This window comes from Cheilinus undulatus, linkage group 12 (assembly GCF_018320785.1).
Source record: "Cheilinus undulatus linkage group 12, ASM1832078v1, whole genome shotgun sequence".
Classification (NCBI taxonomy): Eukaryota; Metazoa; Chordata; class Actinopteri; order Labriformes; family Labridae; genus Cheilinus; species Cheilinus undulatus.
The window spans coordinates 15,432,302-15,452,672 of record NC_054876.1 but is presented as its reverse complement, the minus strand read 5'-3'; the positions used below and the strand labels follow the sequence as shown (position 1 = coordinate 15,452,672).

Below are 20,371 nucleotides of genomic sequence, written 5' to 3'. Positions count from 1 at the left end.
AGTCAAGAAAACGGCGGGGGGGGGTTTTCAGAGGGGAGGGCTGGTTGCAAATTGTCTCGAAAAATAACAGTTTCTATTAATTTACAACAGCTCTTCTGTCTCCTTCAGGACATGGTGCATTATGTGCCCATGAAAAATCCATCCAGAGTGAAATTGTTTAAGCTCAAGGTCAAGTGCTGATGTTCCACGGAGTGTATGAGCTGAAGGTGACCTTGAATGATGTGGAATATGACATGAGGGAAATGGATCTGCGCTCGGTGTGGGGAAATTATCTGTGAAATGCTGCCACTGTATCAAAGCCTGTTTGCGTGAGCACCCGCCCGGGTATGTGTGTGACTGTGCGTGTGGTATGCATGTCCTTGTATGATATTGTGTGCATATATGCCTCCCTCAGCTGGGGGTACTGGTCAGGAGAACAGCATGCAGAAAGTGCTGCAGCAGGCAGGAACAAACAGCTGAATATGAGCCTCTGCAGAATTAGCAGGCTATGAAATACACAATATAAAACGCAATATCACTCAATTCCCTTGCATTTCCAGTCATATTTGTTTCTTATACCCTACAATAAAACATACTTTTGTTTTCAGCAGAAGGGGTTTGATCACGGCAGGAAATTGCCAGTCTTTGTTTGCTCTGTAAGCAAAATGCATGTTGTTGTTGACCAGCCGTGGTGGACTGTGTGCAGCTACTGCCATAGCTTCACTTGTTTGCTCATCACAATAGAGATTTATTTGTCTTACTGTCAGGAAAGGAGCCAAACTGGTGCTGCTGGCTTCTTGTAAGGCTCAGATTCCTGACTGCTAGAAAGATGGGAGGGCTGGCCGTGTGGTCTAAATCACAGCCACACTGCTGAATGACAAGGGGAAGCTCCACAATGATGGACTCTTTAATTACTCAAGTGATCAAATTTCCAATTTTTGTTATCAGACCGATAACCAGACAAGACTTAGACTTTTATTTATGACTTTTGTTGTTTATAGGACAGTGAATAGGGTCAGAAAAGGGGATGATGGTTAGAGTTAACCCTCTATGATGCAGGCTGAAACCTTGTCAGTACCATCTTTGACAGAGCTAAACTGCACCTCATTATCCATGACAAAAATAAATAGATCTATAGCATTACCTCAACTGCTAAAACTATGGCTACCACCATAAATCCATTAATTTCAGTTCATCCAGGAACACTCTTGTCACATTTTTAACCATTTTATTGCCACATGGATATACAGTTTGACTTGGTGAAGAAGGCTCTGCTCAAAAGATGCTCTCTGATAAGTTAAGCAGCATGCTTCGACTTTCCAGGGAGCCCATGGCTGGAAACCCCCATATGGATAGATACATTTATGACAATGCGAACTGAGGACAATAAAATTCAAGTTCAAAAACCAATTAATCCATAGTCACATGAATCTCAATATGAGGGTGCAACAAGCTATAAGCTATAAAGGAGGAGGCTGGGGTGGAAGAGGCCAAGCTTTACCAGCAGCAGCATTAATGCAAGCAGCGATTAGTGAGAAGTATGTCATATGTATACACTGCTGAGTTGAGAGAAAGAGCTGTGACTGGCTAAGGGAGCTGGGAGGCTATAAATTGGATCAGTTGGCCGCCAGCTGGGCATATGACTACCGTGTCCTGTGCCAAGCTTCATGTCACAATGAGCAGGAAAAATTCATAAAAGTTCATCACATTTGCAGAGAGCCAAATCAGTTATCTTCAAACTTCCTTTTAATGTCAAAACAACAGTCAAATCCAAAACATTCATATTTACGATCATATACTCATAAAATGAAGTATCAGATCTTTAAAAAAACAATGAAGTCAGAGCCAGCAAAAGCCTTTGCAGCACATTTCTGCTTGAAAAATAACCCAAACAATTACAGACAACTACCTTTCTTCCAATCAATGCAACTCTAATCCAATCACACCCAACAACACAGTAAGCAATTGATTAAAAAAATCATTCTTACCTTCCCAAACTGTTCAAAATACTGCTTCACATCTTCCACTACTGTATTGGCCGACAAACCACCCACAAATATTTTCTTTGTTCTTGTGACCATCTGCAGAGAAAAGAGCAAAAGGAAAAGATTAGCAACACCTTCAATGAAGCTTCAATCACAGTTACGGAGCAGCATCTGTAGAAAGGACGGATATTACAGGGGTGAGGATACAACAGTATAACACACATCCACACTTTTTAGTTTCAAAAAACACTCCACTTTAACAGTGGTGTTATGACAAGGTCACAAGAGCTGAAGGTTCTGGCTGGAATAAAAGCTCTTGGCTTTTGGTTTCTCTTGGCAAAGAAAAGCACTTCTGTAAATTTCCCCTCAAAATGACATTTCAAATCAACGCTCTAATCAAAACCAACTGTGACAGCATTAAAGACATCCATTTCATCCATTAAAGTTTCTGTTTATCTTCGCAAAACTTAAAAAGAAACAACAGAAATAATTTATGGGACTCTCAGAAAAACAATTAATGAGTGCTGGAAGATGGAATCAGAGTGCATTAAAGGCTCATTTAGTTTCAAACTGCAAGAATATTAAGGATTATTACCCACGGCATCAAAAAGGGCACCAACAGCTGCTGCTGCAGAGAGTACATGCTAAATTTAGGGGGGCAATTTCTCAGGGAAATACAGGAACTATTTAATACCAGTGTCATAGTAAAAAAGAAAAATTACAAGGCACTACTTCTTCATAAAATACTTAAAAAAGTGATGTCATTTCATTATAACAATGAAATTTTACCTATTCTGTAATGTCTTTTAGCTTGTTTAAATAATTCAACAACCAGCCTTATCGTCTCTTTAGCTAACATTAAAGCAGTAAATCACACAGTACGTATCTTATTACATCATCCTGTACTAGGGCTGTACAATATAAATGATATGTACATTTGACTTAGAGTTTGAGCCTCATCAAAGGAGTTCTGTCACTTTTAAGACAGACATTTAAGTTTAAATATCTATCTGTATGGCATGTCATTGCGTTAAAGGTTGCACAATATCATTTGTATATTGGTATAACACATATTGGCATTAGATATCAGAAAAAATGTACAACTGTACCATCAGGTAGAGCTGGTTGCCACACATTCAAAGGAGCCCACAATGAGCCCTGAAATGTCACCCCAAATATCAAATTGTTTTTAACACAATAAATAAATGGTGTGTACACATCAGTGTCAGTATCGTCTAAAATTAGTTTGGAAACAGCAGCATATTGTATACTGGCAAAAATCTCATATCATGCATCCCTAATTATTTATAAATGTATTTATCAATTCAGGCCTACGGTCCTGGTCAAATGCCCTGTCTAAACCACAGCTCAGCTGCCTGCCACTAGTTTCTGCTGTAGCTGTATTTCAAGAGGATATGTTATGCAAAAATCACATTTTCAGGCTTTTCTAACAAAAATATGTGCCCCTGGCCTGTCCACAATCCCCTCATATACCAGAAAAATCCATTCCCTTCCCCCCTCTCTTTCTCCACCTCTCAGAAAATATGTGCTGAAACAAGCCATTCTCAGATTTTCCCCTCATGACATCATATGAGGAGTAAGCACCGCCCCCAGGTTTGGTTGGCCCTCCCTGCTTGGAAGAAAGTTCCACTGTCCTGTGTTGATCCTCCTCTCAGCTGCCAGCTGAGATGCTTGATAACTCAGTGGGTTACCCTGCTGATTTTGGTCTGGGAGATTGATGGTTTGAATCCCAATAAGGTCCTAAACGTTGGATAAAAGTGTCTGTAACATTGTAACATAAGGGGTGCCACATCCATTTCCTGAGGGGGGTGTGGTCAGGGGTGAAGTCAGGCAGCTCATCAGCATTTAAAGCCAAAGACACAGAAACAGCTCGTTCTGAGAAGGGCTGAAACAGAGGGCTTTTTAGACATGCAAAAATCCAATACTGGTGTTTTTTTCTCAGCAACAAACTTCACAGACATGTTTTGGGGACCTCTGAGAACAATACAAACTTGTCTTAAAAGGGTAAAATATGTCCTCTTAAATGGAAACTGCCATGCCACCACAATGGACTTTAACTAGATGTTAACAGTGAACTGCTAGTATTGATAGCGTCTCATAAAACATTGCAGCTTTTCATTTTTTTGATCTAGAAAACGGGGAAAAAGTTGTATGCAGGCTAGGGCTAGACAGATAAATCAGTTGGCCAATTGAATCAGTCAGTTCTAACCTACTAAAAACAAGCCCAAAGATGGTTAATAGATAAGGATGTTAACGCTTGTTTTTTCACTAATAAAGTGCAGGGAATATGACTTTCTTTTAAGTAGATATGATGGCTGTGTTCTATTAATTATCCTGTAGAGGGCACTCCAACTCCTTTCATGTCACACACTCCACATTTACCTCCGTGCAGTGACTAGAGTGACTACAGCTCAGAGCAGCTTGGCTGATCATCAGGTTTGTTGAAGAGAATGGTTCTCAATGGTACGTTTATAACTAGTGTATGAAATACATAATACAATTCCATAAGTTTCCTGCTTCAGTTTAACCTGCTTGTCCATGAGTCATGATGTGCCTCGTTGTATCAGCCATGCTTATCTGTTTATGTTACCAAGCTAAAGTTAGGATAGCCTAGCTTAGCATTAGCTCACTATGAACTTTAGCCGAGTCAGTCACGACACAACGCAATGGGGCAATATCTCAGTAATATTACACTTGCTCGGGCAACTGCATGCTTCCAGATAGGACCAGAGCTAATTAGAGTAACGAGTTACCAGCGGGGGTGTGTGGGGGCGTTACTGTACCATACTGTAAAATATCATATTGTACTGTGCCGTATTGTACCATATTGTATCAAACAGTGAAGCTTTGCATATTGCATCATATCTTATCATCTTTATCTACTGATTAATAATTAAATGGTATCTTTTTCAAACCATGTAAATAAAACAAGATGGAATAGATTAAGCAAAAAGATGTATAAAATGAAAAAAATGCATTTCTAAAAACAAATTGGACTGCTTAAACAATGGCAAATGGCAGCTCATATTTAAGAAGGAGATGAATTGAGTTCACACTTTTTTCCTATCTACTGTTACCCGATGCTGTTAGTAAAAATAAATGCATGAAAAAATGAATTAATCTTTACACTCTTTTCTGCCCTCTACACACATGGAAAATTGTACAGACCTTTGAGATTTCTGGGGTATATTTTGAATGGTCATACAGGACAAATGATAACTTTCAGCCAATAACAATTTTTTTCTCAGCACAGCTGATGATTAACCTAACACGCCAGATGAATTTGTTTCACACATCCATCTGGAAAAGCTTCAATAGGAAAGGTCTGAGAAAAGGCAGAGGCTTTGAATAAAACTCGGAGTGTGATTGGATGAACGTTCTGTCTGTTACATCTCTACGGGCCAATCAGAGCAACAAAACACATGACGTAGCCGCTATCGAGCTGCGCGTGAGCAGCTACTGAGGAGTAACGCAAAACATGGTGACTACAGACATGTCAGAACTCGACTTTTGTCGTTTTTGAAAAGAAAACAACTCACTGCTGTACTTTGTTCTTCTTTTAACGAAGAAATGTCGTCAAGTTCTGATAAAACTGGCACTTTAGCAGCATCCACGCTAATCTTTTCCTCCGTAACTGCACCAGTTCTTGCTGCTGCTCTGAAAGTGCTGCCCCTCGTTGCTGACTAGTCCTGTCATTTTCTAACTGACCCAAACGGTTCAGATGGGAGCTTTGCAAGATGGATTCACCAGTGAAAAACAAGGAAACGGGTGTATCCATCTGCTTTGCAAGGTTAACTGATGATATGAGGCTCACTGAAACAAAGGAAGATTACCCACTTCTCAAAGGGCTGAGAAATACAGCTTCACATGATCAGTGGTGATCAATGGCCATTGTTTTGGCCTGATAAACCTCCACAGTGGATGAAGGACTTTCACCTCAGCCTGTTTGACCTGAACTCTGGTAGTAGATTCCCACTTGTGATAGCACTGTGAATGATTTAGCATCTTCAATGTAGGCAGTGTTCATTAGCTTCAGGCTCTTTCAACACATTTTGTGTCTTGCTGTAAGTCTACTTATTGGGAAAGAGTTAAGACTAATGATTCTGGAGCGGAGACTGAACTTAAAGCTTTGAGGAGGAGGTGTGGTATTTTGCAGTAACCATACATAATCCTTATTGTCTCCTAAAAAGTCCCATTCACGTCTCAGACTGAGAATGTTGTGGGCATATGATGATTTCTGCTGCCTCGCTCTGTAATCTCTCTGGCAAACAAAAAAAGGTAGCAGAAAAGGCAGCGGTGAAAGTCACAGCTGTGATCTCCCTCAGCTCGCCAGAATCAAACAAAAATAAACGATGAGGGCAGGATAAACATACTCGAGAGGCACACAGCAAACTATCAAGGAGGCTGAAAGACTCTACCATGATCAAAATGCTGACCGAAACACTTTCGATTTATGAAAGAGGCTTAACGCTGAAGAAAAAAGAAGCAACATTCAGCTCAAGCAGAAGTAACCATCTGTCAAGTGCTTTCCAGGTGCACACAGTCTCACAGGCACATAGCCTGCACATATGCACGCAGCCTCCCACACATGGGCCTCTCTTATTACAGTTTGTTTCTTTATTTTGCTTCTGTGATTTTTCATGTTTTTATTTTCTTTCTTGTTGTACAATATTGTTTTACCAAAGAATGCAATTAAGCCCATATTTATTTGAAAAGAAGAAAACATGAAGGGACTGAAGAAACTTTTATGGATTTAAAAATGACAATACAGTTACATGGTCTACATTTATTCTCCCCTCTAACTCCAATGTGTGAGGAAAAAAGAGAGAAGAGATCTTTCCTCAGTGTGACTTTTTTCAGATAAAAGTTTTGCTGAATGGCACAGATCTGTATAGTATTGATATTTAGTATGTTATCCTTGTACTGACTTAACTGTTACCCAAAGTTGCTTTTTTACATCTAACTATCTCAGGTTAAACTGCACATTTCAAGGGTGTCATATAGAAGGTGTTATGCAATGTAGAAGGGCCTCATGCCAGAGTCTGCTTAGGGCCTCACCTTGGCCAGACGTGGCCCTGCCCACTTGTAATATTGCAGCAACAGAGCCCTCTGCAAGTTAAAACTTCTTCCCTTGTATCACTTTTACATATTAAAAGAAGTCTGTAAAATTGTTGACAGGACATTTACAACTTCAAACAAGGCCAACTTTCAAATATAAATAATTGATTCAATTAGTTTTTTTCTATTCATCCCAAGCCAAGAAAAGCAAACTTGCAGCTATGGCCAGCAGGAGAATCAATAGTGGGCATATTCAAGATATCCTCAGAGCTGGAAGTTTATCTACCTTTGTGCCAAGCAGGCAATTCTCACTGGTCACAATAGACATTATCTTTGGGTCCAGAATCTAGGTCTTGATATCACAAAAGATTAATGTGACCCCAAACTTGTAAGTGTACCTCATTCCTACAGAACAGCTATTAAAAACATGGGCTTATTATGGTCTTAAAAATGTCACTGTAAGGCATCAGTAATGGCCTACGTCCATAGCTCCCATTGTTTTTTGCTGGCAATGCTCAATTTTAGTACAAAACAAATGGAGTCCATCCTTTTCAATGTTTTGCACGCTGATCTAAAAAACACTGTCGGTGTCAGCTGAAAAACATCTTACTACTGTAACTGCCAGCATGTCTGACTTGATTTGCACACCCCACCGTTGCTCTAATTTTCTGTGGTACCTCTCAGAAGACTTCTTTGGAGTATCGGTTCAAAAAAGGTGCCTTAAAAAAATCATAAATATGAACAGATTTCCAATTAAATCCTAAAATATCATAATTCAGGGACTTCCCTTGTGTTATGACGTGACTGTGGAATGTTATTGCATCTTAGTGCCAACAGAGGGCACCAGAGTAATATGCAAAGTGTCGGTGACTCTGTGGCAAAAACGGAGAAAGCTGCTGCAGGACTGTGACTTTTGTGTTTTCTTGACAATAGTGTTGAGAGAGGGGCTGCACGGTGGCGCAGGGGTTAGCGCTGTTGTCTCACAGCAAGAAGGCTCCTGGCTTGCTGCCTAGTCAGGGCCTTTCTGTGTGGAGTTTGCATGCTCTCCCCCTGCACACGTGGGTTCTCTCCGGGTACTCTGGCTTCCTCCCACCACCAAAAACATGCTCATTAGGTTAACTAGTGATTCTTAACTGGCCATAGGTGTGAATGTGATATAGAAAATGGATGGATGGTGTTGAGAGATGGTGTGATCTGTGGCATAAATGAGGTCAGGATGCAGTGGAGGATGCTGTCATAGGATGGACTGACTTTTGAAAAGGCAGTCAAGTCTGCATGAGCAATGTTGGTGGCAAACAGGGACATGTGGATTTACATGGCATGAAAGAACCTGGTAAATAGAACAGAGCAACAGGGTCGGTGGACAAGGTCAGCAACACACAACCAAAGCTCTTGCCGGACATTAGGCAGTGCTACAGATGCGGTGGAGAAAACAGATAGGGTGGAGAAAACCACCTGGTCAAAGAATTGGCCTGTTTGCCTTTGAAAAATGTCCTAACTATGGAAATGTGGGTATAAACGAGGTTTGATAAGTGAGCAACACTAAGTATGCAAGTTAGCATACATTGAGATTTGTATGTTGTCGGGCTTAACTTGGGAAAAAAATCTAATTGAGATTTTTTCTCTCAAAATTGCACTTAGGTTTAATGGGCAATTATTTTTTTGAATTCATCATCTTGCGTATTTCTCAACAAAAAAGCAATAAATCATTCTACATGATAACAAATGCAACATTTTGCAGATTAAACTAAGGCTTAATGACTTTGGGAAGATGTCTATTTACAATTTTTTTCACTCATTTTCACTCAATATGAATTGTTGTATTTAAGGGAAAGATGGTTTTATGTCTTTCTTGAAAAAATTGACACTTGAAAATTTACATGTCTGGAGCATAACATATCTACTGGAACACATTTCAGGTCAAAAAGATATTGTACCTTCTGCGATTTAACCAAAACCGTAAATAATTTCACGACCCTAGTATGTTGCATATTTAAAAGTGGGTTTTTATGGCGCGCCGGTAGTCAAGTGGTTCAGGTGCGCGCCATATACGCAGGCAACCCGGGTTCGAATTTGGCCCGTGGCACTATTTCCTGCATGTCTCTCCCCACTCTCTTCCCTGTTTCCGACTCTATCCACTCTCCTATCAAATAAAGGCCAAAAATAAATCTTTAAAAAAGTGGGTTTTTATATCCTGTTCATTTACAAAATCTATTTTATTCCCTGCTGTGTGATGAAAAAGTTCAGAGCCAACCCTAAGGGAATAGGGTGTTTCCTTGTCTACCATTGCAGCATATGACTACAACTGGTGGACATATTTATATTAAGTAACCTGTTTGGGGTTACATGCTGGCCAGGACCCAGCAGCTGCATCCCCCTTTAAACCCCCACCTCCTCCTCCAAACATCATGCCTCAGGCCTCAGAGGTTATCAGCCTTGGATTCTGCCGCCGGCAACCCCCAGCCAGACAGCTGCTGATAAACTGGCTGTACGCTTATTTATCAACATCACTCACTTTTATCATTGCCAATCTAGGTTTAGAAAAAAGAGAGAGGGAGAGAGTCTCTGCTTCTTTCCCCACATCAGCTGTTGGTCCCGCCTCCCTTCTGGGCGACCTGTTCCCCGGTCATTTTTTTCGGCCCCGTTCCATCAGGCTGAAACCAGTCAAGTTCTTAGCCTTGTCTTCAGACTTTGACACGTCTGCCCAGTGGCTGATGGGATTGCTTGACTCCTGGTACAACACAATTACTTTCTCTATTTTTTCTCTCCATGGTGACAACAGACATTAAGCCTCATAGCTTTCTATTGTGTCCCTCTATGCCCTGAGCTGTAACATTTGGTGCTATTATTCTTTAAGCTAGTACAGTTGAACCAAAAGGTTAGTAATGATTGTCTTATCTTAATGGATTTCATGCATTTTTTACACACACAACATAAAAGGAGGAAAGCAGCTTATATATTCTTTATGTAAATCCCCAGCAAGTGCCAAAAAACCAAGCTGATTGGATGAAATGAATCTGGAATTGCATTTAATTTGACATAGATCATTCTACATCTTAACGAATGTATTTTCCCTGCAACTAAATCACACACTATGCAGTACTTACCACATGGGAACAGAAAATTCCCTTCTCTGCATTTACAGCAACATTAGTTCTGATCATTTGCGTCCAGCTGGTGTAGTTTTTTAGAAGTCTTTTTCCCCAACATTTCAATTCAAGCTGACAGACTTAGAAATGGACCACTTCATCCCAGTTTTTCCCTTAACCCAATTTTTCAAACATTCAGTTATTTTTGCACACCCCTAAGAGACAGTAAGGAGAATTATGGGTGTGCACGATGGCGTGCATGTGCGCTCAAACCTGAATATGTTTCCAGTTTCTTGAGTGTGTGAGCTGTGCATGTGAAGGGCTGCAACAATTACTGCCCTGGTGCATTAGCATGGTAATAGAAAGTGAGCTGCAGATGCATAAAGAGGCAGAGGAGAATGTAAAAAGCTTCTGGTGCACTCCTATCTACACCTGTTAGCAGTTTCTTTTAACAAAAACAGGAAGAAGAAAATGAAAAAAAAAAACAAAAAACAATAATTGTAGAAACAGCACAACCTTTTCTATAAAGGCACCAAGAACATGTGCAAGAAGATATCTACAAATGTCTGTCATTTCAGTAATAAAAGCTAGTCTAAACTGTTGAACATTTCTGATACATATAGACACTTTTTACTCTGCAATAGAAAAAACTCACCAATCACATTATGGCAGATTTTTTACTTATAGTAATTAGGTCAAATTTGGCATCAAAAGATGATCATTTTTTCCTCCTGGACTTGAAATTACAACAGAAATGATTGATCCAAGACTCCAAGGCTGTTTTTAATGCAGAAATATGAACTTATGGTTAGCTGAAGTGATTTGAGTTCATCTATTTGTGTGGTTTACTTGCTTGCTGTGCTTTCCTATTTATGAGAGGATTGAAAAAGTGTGATAATAAGGGGACAGACATAATATCCAAAAGGAAATAAATGCAGTGCTTAACAAATTTATTAGACCACCTGTCATATTTGTCTCAAAGACCATCCAGCATCATGAAGTGCTTTAATGCGGATTCTTTCATGTTCAGTCAGCTCCCAACGTTTAACCATTTTGAACAGGAATGAGGGATTTCAAACTGAATTCACCCAAATTTGAGCCAGCCCACTGGGCTTCTATGAGAAGTCAGAAATTAATCAAGCATAACATTCAACCACTAAAACTCATTTTTCTGTTCAGGAATGCAAGTAAATAACTATAATATGACATATTAATCAAGAAATAATAATGTACTTTACTATTTTTTCAGATTTTTTGTGATCAGTAAATTTGAAAATTCATGGATAACAATAATAATTATATTTTAGCATTAAAAATATAATTTGGGTTAAAGAGCTTCTACATATTGGTGTATTAACCATTGCAGAAACATAAAAAATGATTTTGGTAATTACCAAGGTTGTTAATTTAGGGCAGCTGTGGCATAAACCTTACTTTAGTTAGGGTTAGGGTGGTCTAATAAATTTGTTAAGCACTGTACATAAAATTATTCCATCTGTGGTGATAAAATAATCAAATTGCTGGTGCCAGTGTTGATATTTTAATCACCTGTGAATGAGCGCAAAGTTAACTGGCCAAAGAAAAGTTGAGATTCTGTTTCATCTAATATTGTTCCATCTCCTACTGTAATTTAAGCAATGATTTCTACCTTTAGCTATGTATTAAAAACACAAATTCAAGGTAATATAACTGATAAAACGTGTGATGTAGTTACTGTTTTAATTTCTGATCACTACTGACTATTTTCCATTTGGTATCACAATGTCTGTCAATCACTGTATGCCAATGCTAAATAAATACTCCCCATGGTAATCTGATCTACATATTCAACCACATTTATCCCCTGTTGTGTACTCAAGTGTACTAACAGGTAAGAATAATACAGCCTTCTATCATAAGACAAAAGACAAAGAAAGACGGCAGAGGCGGATCACAGTCAGTATACTCGACTGTGTAAAACCATTCAATAAAAGCCATTCCATATTCCATCATCTTATTTGCAACAGAAGCACTCAACAGGCTAATTCTAAAACTAGCAAATGTGAGTCCTGCTGTTTCTAACATGACCTTGTTTATTGAAAACTTACAATCCAATGGGACGTTGAATACAGAAACAGGACTCCTTAAAACCACTTTGTGTAGTTTTCCATTGAATGCATATCTGATTAGTATCAGACATTTTTAATGAAAAATTAAACAAAGACTTATTTGCAAGGACAGCTACAGAGCTGTGAAAAAGTCTTTGCCTCCATCCTGTTTTCTTTTTCAAGTAACTTTTGGGACATTTTGATAGTACAGCTGAAGAGTGATATGAAATATGGGCAAAGTGAATGGGGGAAGACATGCAACAAACATGCATCAAGACTGGGAATCAATCCTGGGACCGGTGCATTGAGGACTACAGCCTCTGTATATGGGCATCCTTTCTACCCACTGAGCCACACCAGCACCCTTGATTTCATATATTTTTCTGCATATTTATTGCACTAAAATGTTGTGCTGTTTTTAAATGATGATTTTATTTATTAAAGGAAAAAAGCCTTCCAAACCTACCTGGCCCTACGTGAAAAAGTAGTCGTCCGCTAACACTAATGTCTGGTTGTGCCAACCTTGGTAGCAAAAACTGCAAGTAAGGGTTTGTGATAACTAGCAATGAGAATGTGAGGGAATTTTAGCTCACTATTCTTAGCAGAACTGTTTAAATTTAGCATCACTGGATGGCAGCTTTGTCCAGTCTCTTTCTTATTCTTGAATCATGAATACCGACCTTAACTGAGTCAACTGAGGCTTGCAGGTCTTTGGACGTTGTTCTGAGTTCTTTTGTGACCTCCTGAATGGGTCATCGATGCACTTTTGGAGTAATTCTGATGGGCAGCCAATCCTGGGGAGGTACACCACAGTTCCAAGTTTTCTCCATTTGTGGATAATGGCTCTCACATGGTTGGCTAGAGTCCCACAGTCTTAGAAATGGATTGTGGCATGATGCATTGCCTTATGAGATCTTTCAGCCTACTTCATTTTGTCAGACAGGTTTTATCAAAGTGTTTAGTGAAATTGAACCCAGCTTTTGAGTAAAAAACTGTGATTAATCATACTTAATTCATGATATGAAAGTGGGGCAACATTTTTTTTTTCATACAGGGCCCGGTGGATTTGGATGGCTTTTTTTCCCATAATAAACGAAATCATTGTTTGTTTTTTAAATGAATTAAATCATTGTTGTTTATTAAAATTTGTTTGATGTTCTGAAGCATTTAAGTGTGAAAAATATGCAAATAAGAAATTCGGAAGGGGGCAAATACTTTTTCACATCACTGTACAAAGAAATAAAGGCTTTTGTGCTGTGTATGCATGGAGAAAATTGTTGACTATATTATGATATGAAGTGCTTGAAGTGAGATTTGGCAGGCTTTGAGCTTTAACTACATCTGTAAAGTTTTCATGAGGCATCAAGTATAGATCTTCTTTCAATCTAGCCTTTGCAATTTACTCTACATCCCTCTGTTTGTGCAGACTGACCACATTTGACATAGTCACTGATGTTTGTGTAGAGTAGGCTGATTCTACTGTTACTTTTACTTCCAAAATACAGCTCAAATGTATTAATCAACTAATGCAAAACTGGTTTCCATTCGTACTTTTTTGCAACAAAAATGAAAGTGAAAAACACCAGTGCATCAGCCCTAAACCACTAACATGCACAGCTACACGGTACACACTGCAGAGTTTGTGTCGATGGTTTAACAATGTGTAAATAATGTAAGATATTGTCAGCCACTATAAGAAAAAGAGCAACCATTCCCCAGGTCTTGTACATCCTGTCCAGAGAGTGCTTAAAACTGACTGTTTTGTCTATACAGCTAAACAACAATATCCTTCTTCTAGCTAGTAGCCTGCAGCATATACACACTCTCATGCACACACAGTGAGACACACTTGGCAGCTGCTGACATCACAGTGAGTAGCCAGGAAGAACGCGGGGGCTAACATAGTGGGAACACAAACCTGACACCTAGTAAATCTCTGAGGGATTCAAATTATTCATATCCATCCAATGCATCACACGGGAATATAACGCACAAACAAAAACCTGTTTTTTCTTTTTATCTGGTGGACAAAAGTAAGATTTTCTTTCATTTGCAACATTTTGTAGTGATTTGTGGTGACAAAAAGCTGCCTCTAAGTGCCAATGTGCAACAAACAATGCAAGCTATTGTACCTGAAAACGGCAGCCCCGTTCAGATGTTAGGTTTGAGGTATGTGCAGTCAAAGTCTAATGTTCACGTTGAATATTCAGGGTTTGTCCTTTGCTGCAGCAATCTGCCTAATCACTTCGGTATGGTCTGCAGGGGGGCCAAGTGTTTAGAATTGAAGCTGCAGACACAACAGAGTCAGACAGGCTCCTGAAAAGAGTTTTGAAAGTGTTTTTAAAAGCCAAAAGGAACAAAAAATTGACCTTGTCGATGATGTAAGTGTCCAGGAAGTGAGTGATATTCCTTTTTCTGCCTGCACTCTTAGATCTAAGGGTTTCAAAGTAAATTTAGAGGTGACTTTTTTGGCCAACCTTCACAGAAATACACACAAAAATCTATGCAAAGAACACACAGGCAATTTGGGCACTTGAACACATCACTCTGACTCACAAAGCAACAGAACAGACATGGGACGGATCTTTTCAGGCTGTGCCAGGCTGGTACTTATCAAAGTCGCTCAAAAACAAGCTGTTTCACTTTGATGACTTGGATATATTGACGGATTTGCATGTGTCTGCATGTGTTTGTTATTACGCAAGTGTGTGTGGGTTTATTCCTTCTTTCCTTTTTTTCCTTTACCAAGAGTAAACAATGCACCTCATTCCTAATCCTTAATAATATTGTGCTTCTGCTTTAAGTATGTGCTATAAAAAAGAGAAAAAGATAAGCCTGTAGCTAATATTGCTGTGTAAAATATTATTATTATTTGTGGAAACTCTGGGACTTATACCTGTGGCAGCAAACAAAAATTCAAAGAGCCTCTGTGTTGCACCTTCAAAAAAAAAGCTATTAGAGTTTGGAACATGCATGCAGAACTGAGGCTGCAAAGACAAAACGGGAATGTTATTAACTCCCCGAGTAAGATATGAAAGAAAATGAAGAAAGTGGAAAACAATATACAAAAGGGGGAGAGAAGCAGGCAGAATGTAATAAAAAATGTGTAAAATACAGTATTTATGCAAATTTTCTGATTCTACACAAGTAGTGATGCCCCAAATACCAGAAAATCTTTGCAACAGACACAAAGTAAAAATACATCTCTTGAATAGTTCATTGATGTCATTTAGTTGGAGGAGGAGAGAGAGACATGTTCAATCTTTGATTACAGATCATTTTCAGACAGAACAAACCTCGATATTATTCTACAGATTGAGTACTATAAAGGACTCCAGCTTGAGACTACCACATCTGCACTGTGATTCAAATTATCATGCAAATATGATTCCAATTAAACAAACATTTGAATTCTAGTTTTTCTGTTAAAGTTTTCAACAGTGCTGCTTCTACTGTCACTTTACATCTCTGACATCAATCTCAGACAGGTTTGGTCATTAGTTTGCCAGGGGAGTCTAATTAAACAGAAACTACATTAGAAAACTGTTCCACATTATTAAGTAAGCCACAGGTTTCATGCAATATGGGAAAAGGAAAGATCTTTCTGCAGATGAAGAGCATGAAATAGTGCAGCATCTTGTTTTAAGAGAACACAGACAGGTTTGTTTAGATAAAGGTGCATTAAGGAAAATTTCTATAAGGCAAATTCATCATATTAAGAGAGCAGCTGTGAACCTCTCAATGCAGGATCCTCCAGAGACTTGCTGATGTGCGTACAGCTATATTTCAGCCACCCTTAAACAATGCTCACAAGGACAAACAATTGCAGTGGGCTCAGAAATATATAAGGGTTAATTAACAGTTTCATTTACTGATGAATGCTTTGCTACACTGGATGGTCCAGATGGATGGAGTAGTGGATGGTTGGTGGCTGGCCACCATGTCCCAACAAAGCTGCCATGTCACCAAAGAGGTGGTGGAGTGATGTTTTCAGCTGGAATTATAGCAAGATAGTTGGTAGGTCACTCTAAGGTGCCTGAAGGTGTCAAAATGACCTCAACTACATATGTGGAGTTTCTAACTGTCCATTTCCTGCCATGGTATAAAAAGAAGAACCATGCCTTCCAGAGTAAAATCATTTTCATCTAAGACAATGTCCCATTCCATGCTGCAAAAAATCCCACGGAGGCCTTGGCTGCTAAAAAGGGAGAAAAAATCATGGTGTGGCCACCTTCATCCCCTGACCTCAACCCTATTAAGAACCTTTGGAGCATCCTTAAAAGAAAGCTCTATAAGGGTGGACGACTGTTTACCTCAAAACAGCAGCTATGGGAGGCAGTTCTTGCATTCTCAAAGGAAATATAGGAGAAACTATACATGGACTTGCAGGTTCAATGGATGAGAGAGATGTTAAGGTAATATCAAAGAAGGGATCCTTTGTTTATATGGAACTGGATCCGTAAAGATGTTTTTGATTGAAATAGCTTTGATTTGAGAAAAATTACCTCCTAATGCAAAAAAATGACAACAGGTTTCTGTTTTTTAATCCTGTAAAAACTACTGAGTGTTTTGAAACTCTGTAAGTAATTTAGAACACAGCATTTTAAATGATTTTGCATGAAATTGCCATCATTGGTTATTTTGCTGAATAAAATCCAGATTACAATGTAATTGTTGAGGAATGAAAAACCCTACTGACTGTCAATTATATAGAGTATTTAGGAAAAAAAAAAGTGCATAGTAGTCTGGAAAACAGTTTAGAGTGCCTGTTTAGCTCAGCTGATAGAACGGGCACCCATTTATAGGAGCTTCAGTCCCTGATGCACTGGGTGCAGGTTCAAATCCAGATCCTGGAGCTGTTTGGTGCATGTCTTTCCACTGTGTCTCTCCCAATATTTCCTGTTTCTCCTTAGCTGTTTAATCTAATTAAGGCAAAAAGCCCAGAAATCTTCAAAAATAATGAATGAATTAAAAATAGTGCCACATATTTTGATAAGATCTTCAATATTTGAAAGAAAATTCTTGTGCACTACCTACTTGTACAAGAAAACTGTCAGAAATTCCACACAGACAACCCTGTCAATGTTTTGGTTCAATTTAAAAATTGAGCAAGAGTTTTTTTTAATTTTGATGACTAATAACAAGAAATTACCCAATATTTAGTGCCTATGACTTCTTTTTTATGCTTTAGTATAAAAACAGGTATCACCATAATGACATTTTACAAGAATCAAATTAATATTGTGAAAATCCTCTCCTGTCTGAAAATGTTTCTACCAATAGGGGATATTTCCTAAGCCTTAAACAATCTTTAACCCCTTAGAGCTAAGTGTATTATCTCATATATTGTTAAACTTTTGCAGGGTATTTCCTCATACTGCAGCCTGCACTGCTGTAAAGTAAGATTTGATGCCGGACTGTTTTGACGTGTGTTGCGCATGTCTAAAAAGCAGTGAAGCCTAAAACTAAAGGTTTCTGCTGCTAAACTTGGAGTATTGGTGGGAAAAAAAGAGACACTTTTGGAGCCGCAGCATATATTGTGCTGATAGAATGAGTCATGAAAAATCAATGTGAGCAGATGAAGGATAAAACTTTTCAACTCATAAAAACTTTAAACTTATAAAACTGCCTTCTTAATAAGAAGCTGTTACATGCTCCTTTTATTATATGGAAGTGGACGAGAGCCGCTGTCAGTTAAAATATTTAAACACCTAATCAAACAGGGTTCCATAGAGGAAAGTACTAAAGTAATTTCAGGTTGTTTCATGGTTGCTTGTCTTGTACTGATATATGATGAGCTGTAGTAATGTATTAATGGATCATCACTACACATACAGTGAGAAGAATGACTGCACCTCTTTCTAGTCCCCTGCTGACCTGTACTCTTATTACTCCTAGATAAACTGTGCTTGAGCAAGGTTACTTCCTGAATAAACATCATCATATCAGAATACACACAACAAAGGTGAGCCTCCTTTCAAACCCACACAAAAGAAGTAAAACACTGCTGTCAAGAATCAACACTGACTTTAATTGTTCCACTGATAAAACCCAAAGAAAATCAAGTGTATAGCCTTAGTTAAAAAAACACAGTCATATCGCGCTGTTCCTACTAAACGCTAACCACTAGGCTACCGCTAAGCTTCACATATTTACATCAGGTGAAGTGCCACGGGAAAGCTAAGCCAGAGGCTTTTTTAATTCCAGCCTGCTGCTGTTTTGGGAAAAGGCAGAGCCTTTGAAAAAAAAAAAAAAATCAGAGGGTGATTGGATGAACATTCTATCTGTTACATCTTAACAGGTCAATCAGAGCAACAAAACATGTCGTAGGTGTGCATAACGTAAACCATGGCGACTGTAGACATGTCAGTACACAACTTCTGTTGTGTTTGAAAAGAAAATAATTCAGTGTGGTTCTTTGTTCTTCTTTCAACGAAGAAATGTCATCAAGTTCTGATTAAACTGACACTAAAGCAGCACCCGCACTAATCTCTTTCACCATAATTGCACCGGCCTCTTGCCGCTGCTTGCTTACGTCACGACTCCGCCGCACCCGAAAGTAGTGCCTCTTACTCCTGATTGGTCCTGTCACTTTCTTACAGGGCCCAATCTGTTCAGATGGGAGCCTTACAAGATGGATTTGCCAGTAAGAAACATGGAAATCCATCTGCTTTGCAAGGTTAGTTTCTCCTTTAGTTTTTCAGACTTTTGTTTTATTTTTCGTCTGAGTGTTTCACAACTTTTGAGACACAAAAGCAGAATTAAGAAGGTTTATATTTTCCCACTTTCAATGTTTCGCATACTCATAAACTGCTTATAACATGGCCATTTTGGTAACATTTGTCTGAGCAGAAATCACTACTTGCCCCCCAAAGGATGCTGCTGTATCATCTGCAAAGAACCAATAGGGGTCTAACAGTATTTGTATTTATCTTGATATGTCATAACCCCACCACACAACAAATATGTCTGAACGGAGAAAAAACTCAGACTCCCGCAGCCTTCGCACAATAGAGCAAACTGTAACTCATACTGCCAGTTCAAAGAATACATAAGAGAGAGGCCTTGAAATATGAATCCAGGACTGCTTTAGACTGCTGAACCAAACCTGTTCCACACAATGACTCCTAAGCCAAGGTACAAACCGAACCATGACCTCTATAAACCCCTACACCCCTACTATCAATGCAAACCAGCACTATTTGATATGACACTTAAAATGATTTAGCGCTCTCATATGGTGTTATTATTCTCATGGGAGCTTTAAAACCTTTGAAATATTTACAATTCACCGACTGCTTCTTACTGCAAATTATCACTGAAGTGTCTTTTTATCATCATCCTCCTTTCTCTGAAACACATAAACACCAATGCGACACAAACACCATGCACATCATTCTCTAACCCAGTTCTCAGGCAGGTCACTGAGACACGCATCCAGCTATGATTACAAGGTGTAAGCCTTTATCTTGGCCCCCACCTCTAACACATACAGCTGTAAACACAGAGCCCCAGACAGAGAGGAAGCAGACGGGGGATTTCAGTGTCATTTCTGGTACCTAAAAATAATGGGACAGATAGAAAAAAAACATCACACTTTGTTGTATAAGCCACAATTGTTATGGTTCCATCAAGAGGATATAATTACTGGCATTCAGATCCCGTCTGTGGCCTCGTTCATAAGCAACCAGAAAGCACCAGAGAGCATCTGTCAGTGCGATGTAGTATGATCAAAGGCCTAGACGTTGTGCAGGCACGACACACACACACTGAGGGAAAAACACGGCCAGTCCAGGTAAACACTGCCTCTGCTCATTTGCATCTGTGGAGCTGACTCACAAAGAGAAAACAGCCAATAAACAACAAACAAGCACACAATCACTTTTGCTTTGGAGGGCACAGAAGGAGGGCACGGGACGGCAAAGCAGGATTAGATCATCAGTGAGAGGAAGAGAGAAAGCTAACAGATTAGCCACAGACGATTCATTGTCCAGCTACAAGTTAAGGATGGGGGGCACGGCCTGGTCTACTTCTTGGGCTCCTCTGACGCCCTTTAAAGAAAGTGGTCCAATCTCAGCTCTAGTGTGCAGAAATAGATCTGTAATTGCTTATTACAATACAATTAGGGCAAAGGAGATGAGAGAAGGAAAGA

The 20,371-nt window shown here is 39.1% G+C and overlaps 1 protein-coding gene across 12 annotated transcripts in view; it reads right to left on the bottom strand.

The window, feature by feature from the left end:
• The window catches only part of LOC121518815 (RNA-binding protein Musashi homolog 2), a 479,548-nt gene that overhangs the window by 333,697 nt on the left and 125,480 nt on the right, over nucleotides 1-20,371 (bottom strand). For all 12 annotated transcript variants that reach the window (XM_041801448.1, XM_041801443.1, XM_041801444.1 and 9 more), the window contains one exon: nucleotides 1,968-2,060. In XM_041801448.1, the coding sequence (XP_041657382.1) occupies nucleotides 1,968-2,060 (93 nt within the window). The remainder of the gene's footprint in view (nucleotides 1-1,967; nucleotides 2,061-20,371) is intronic.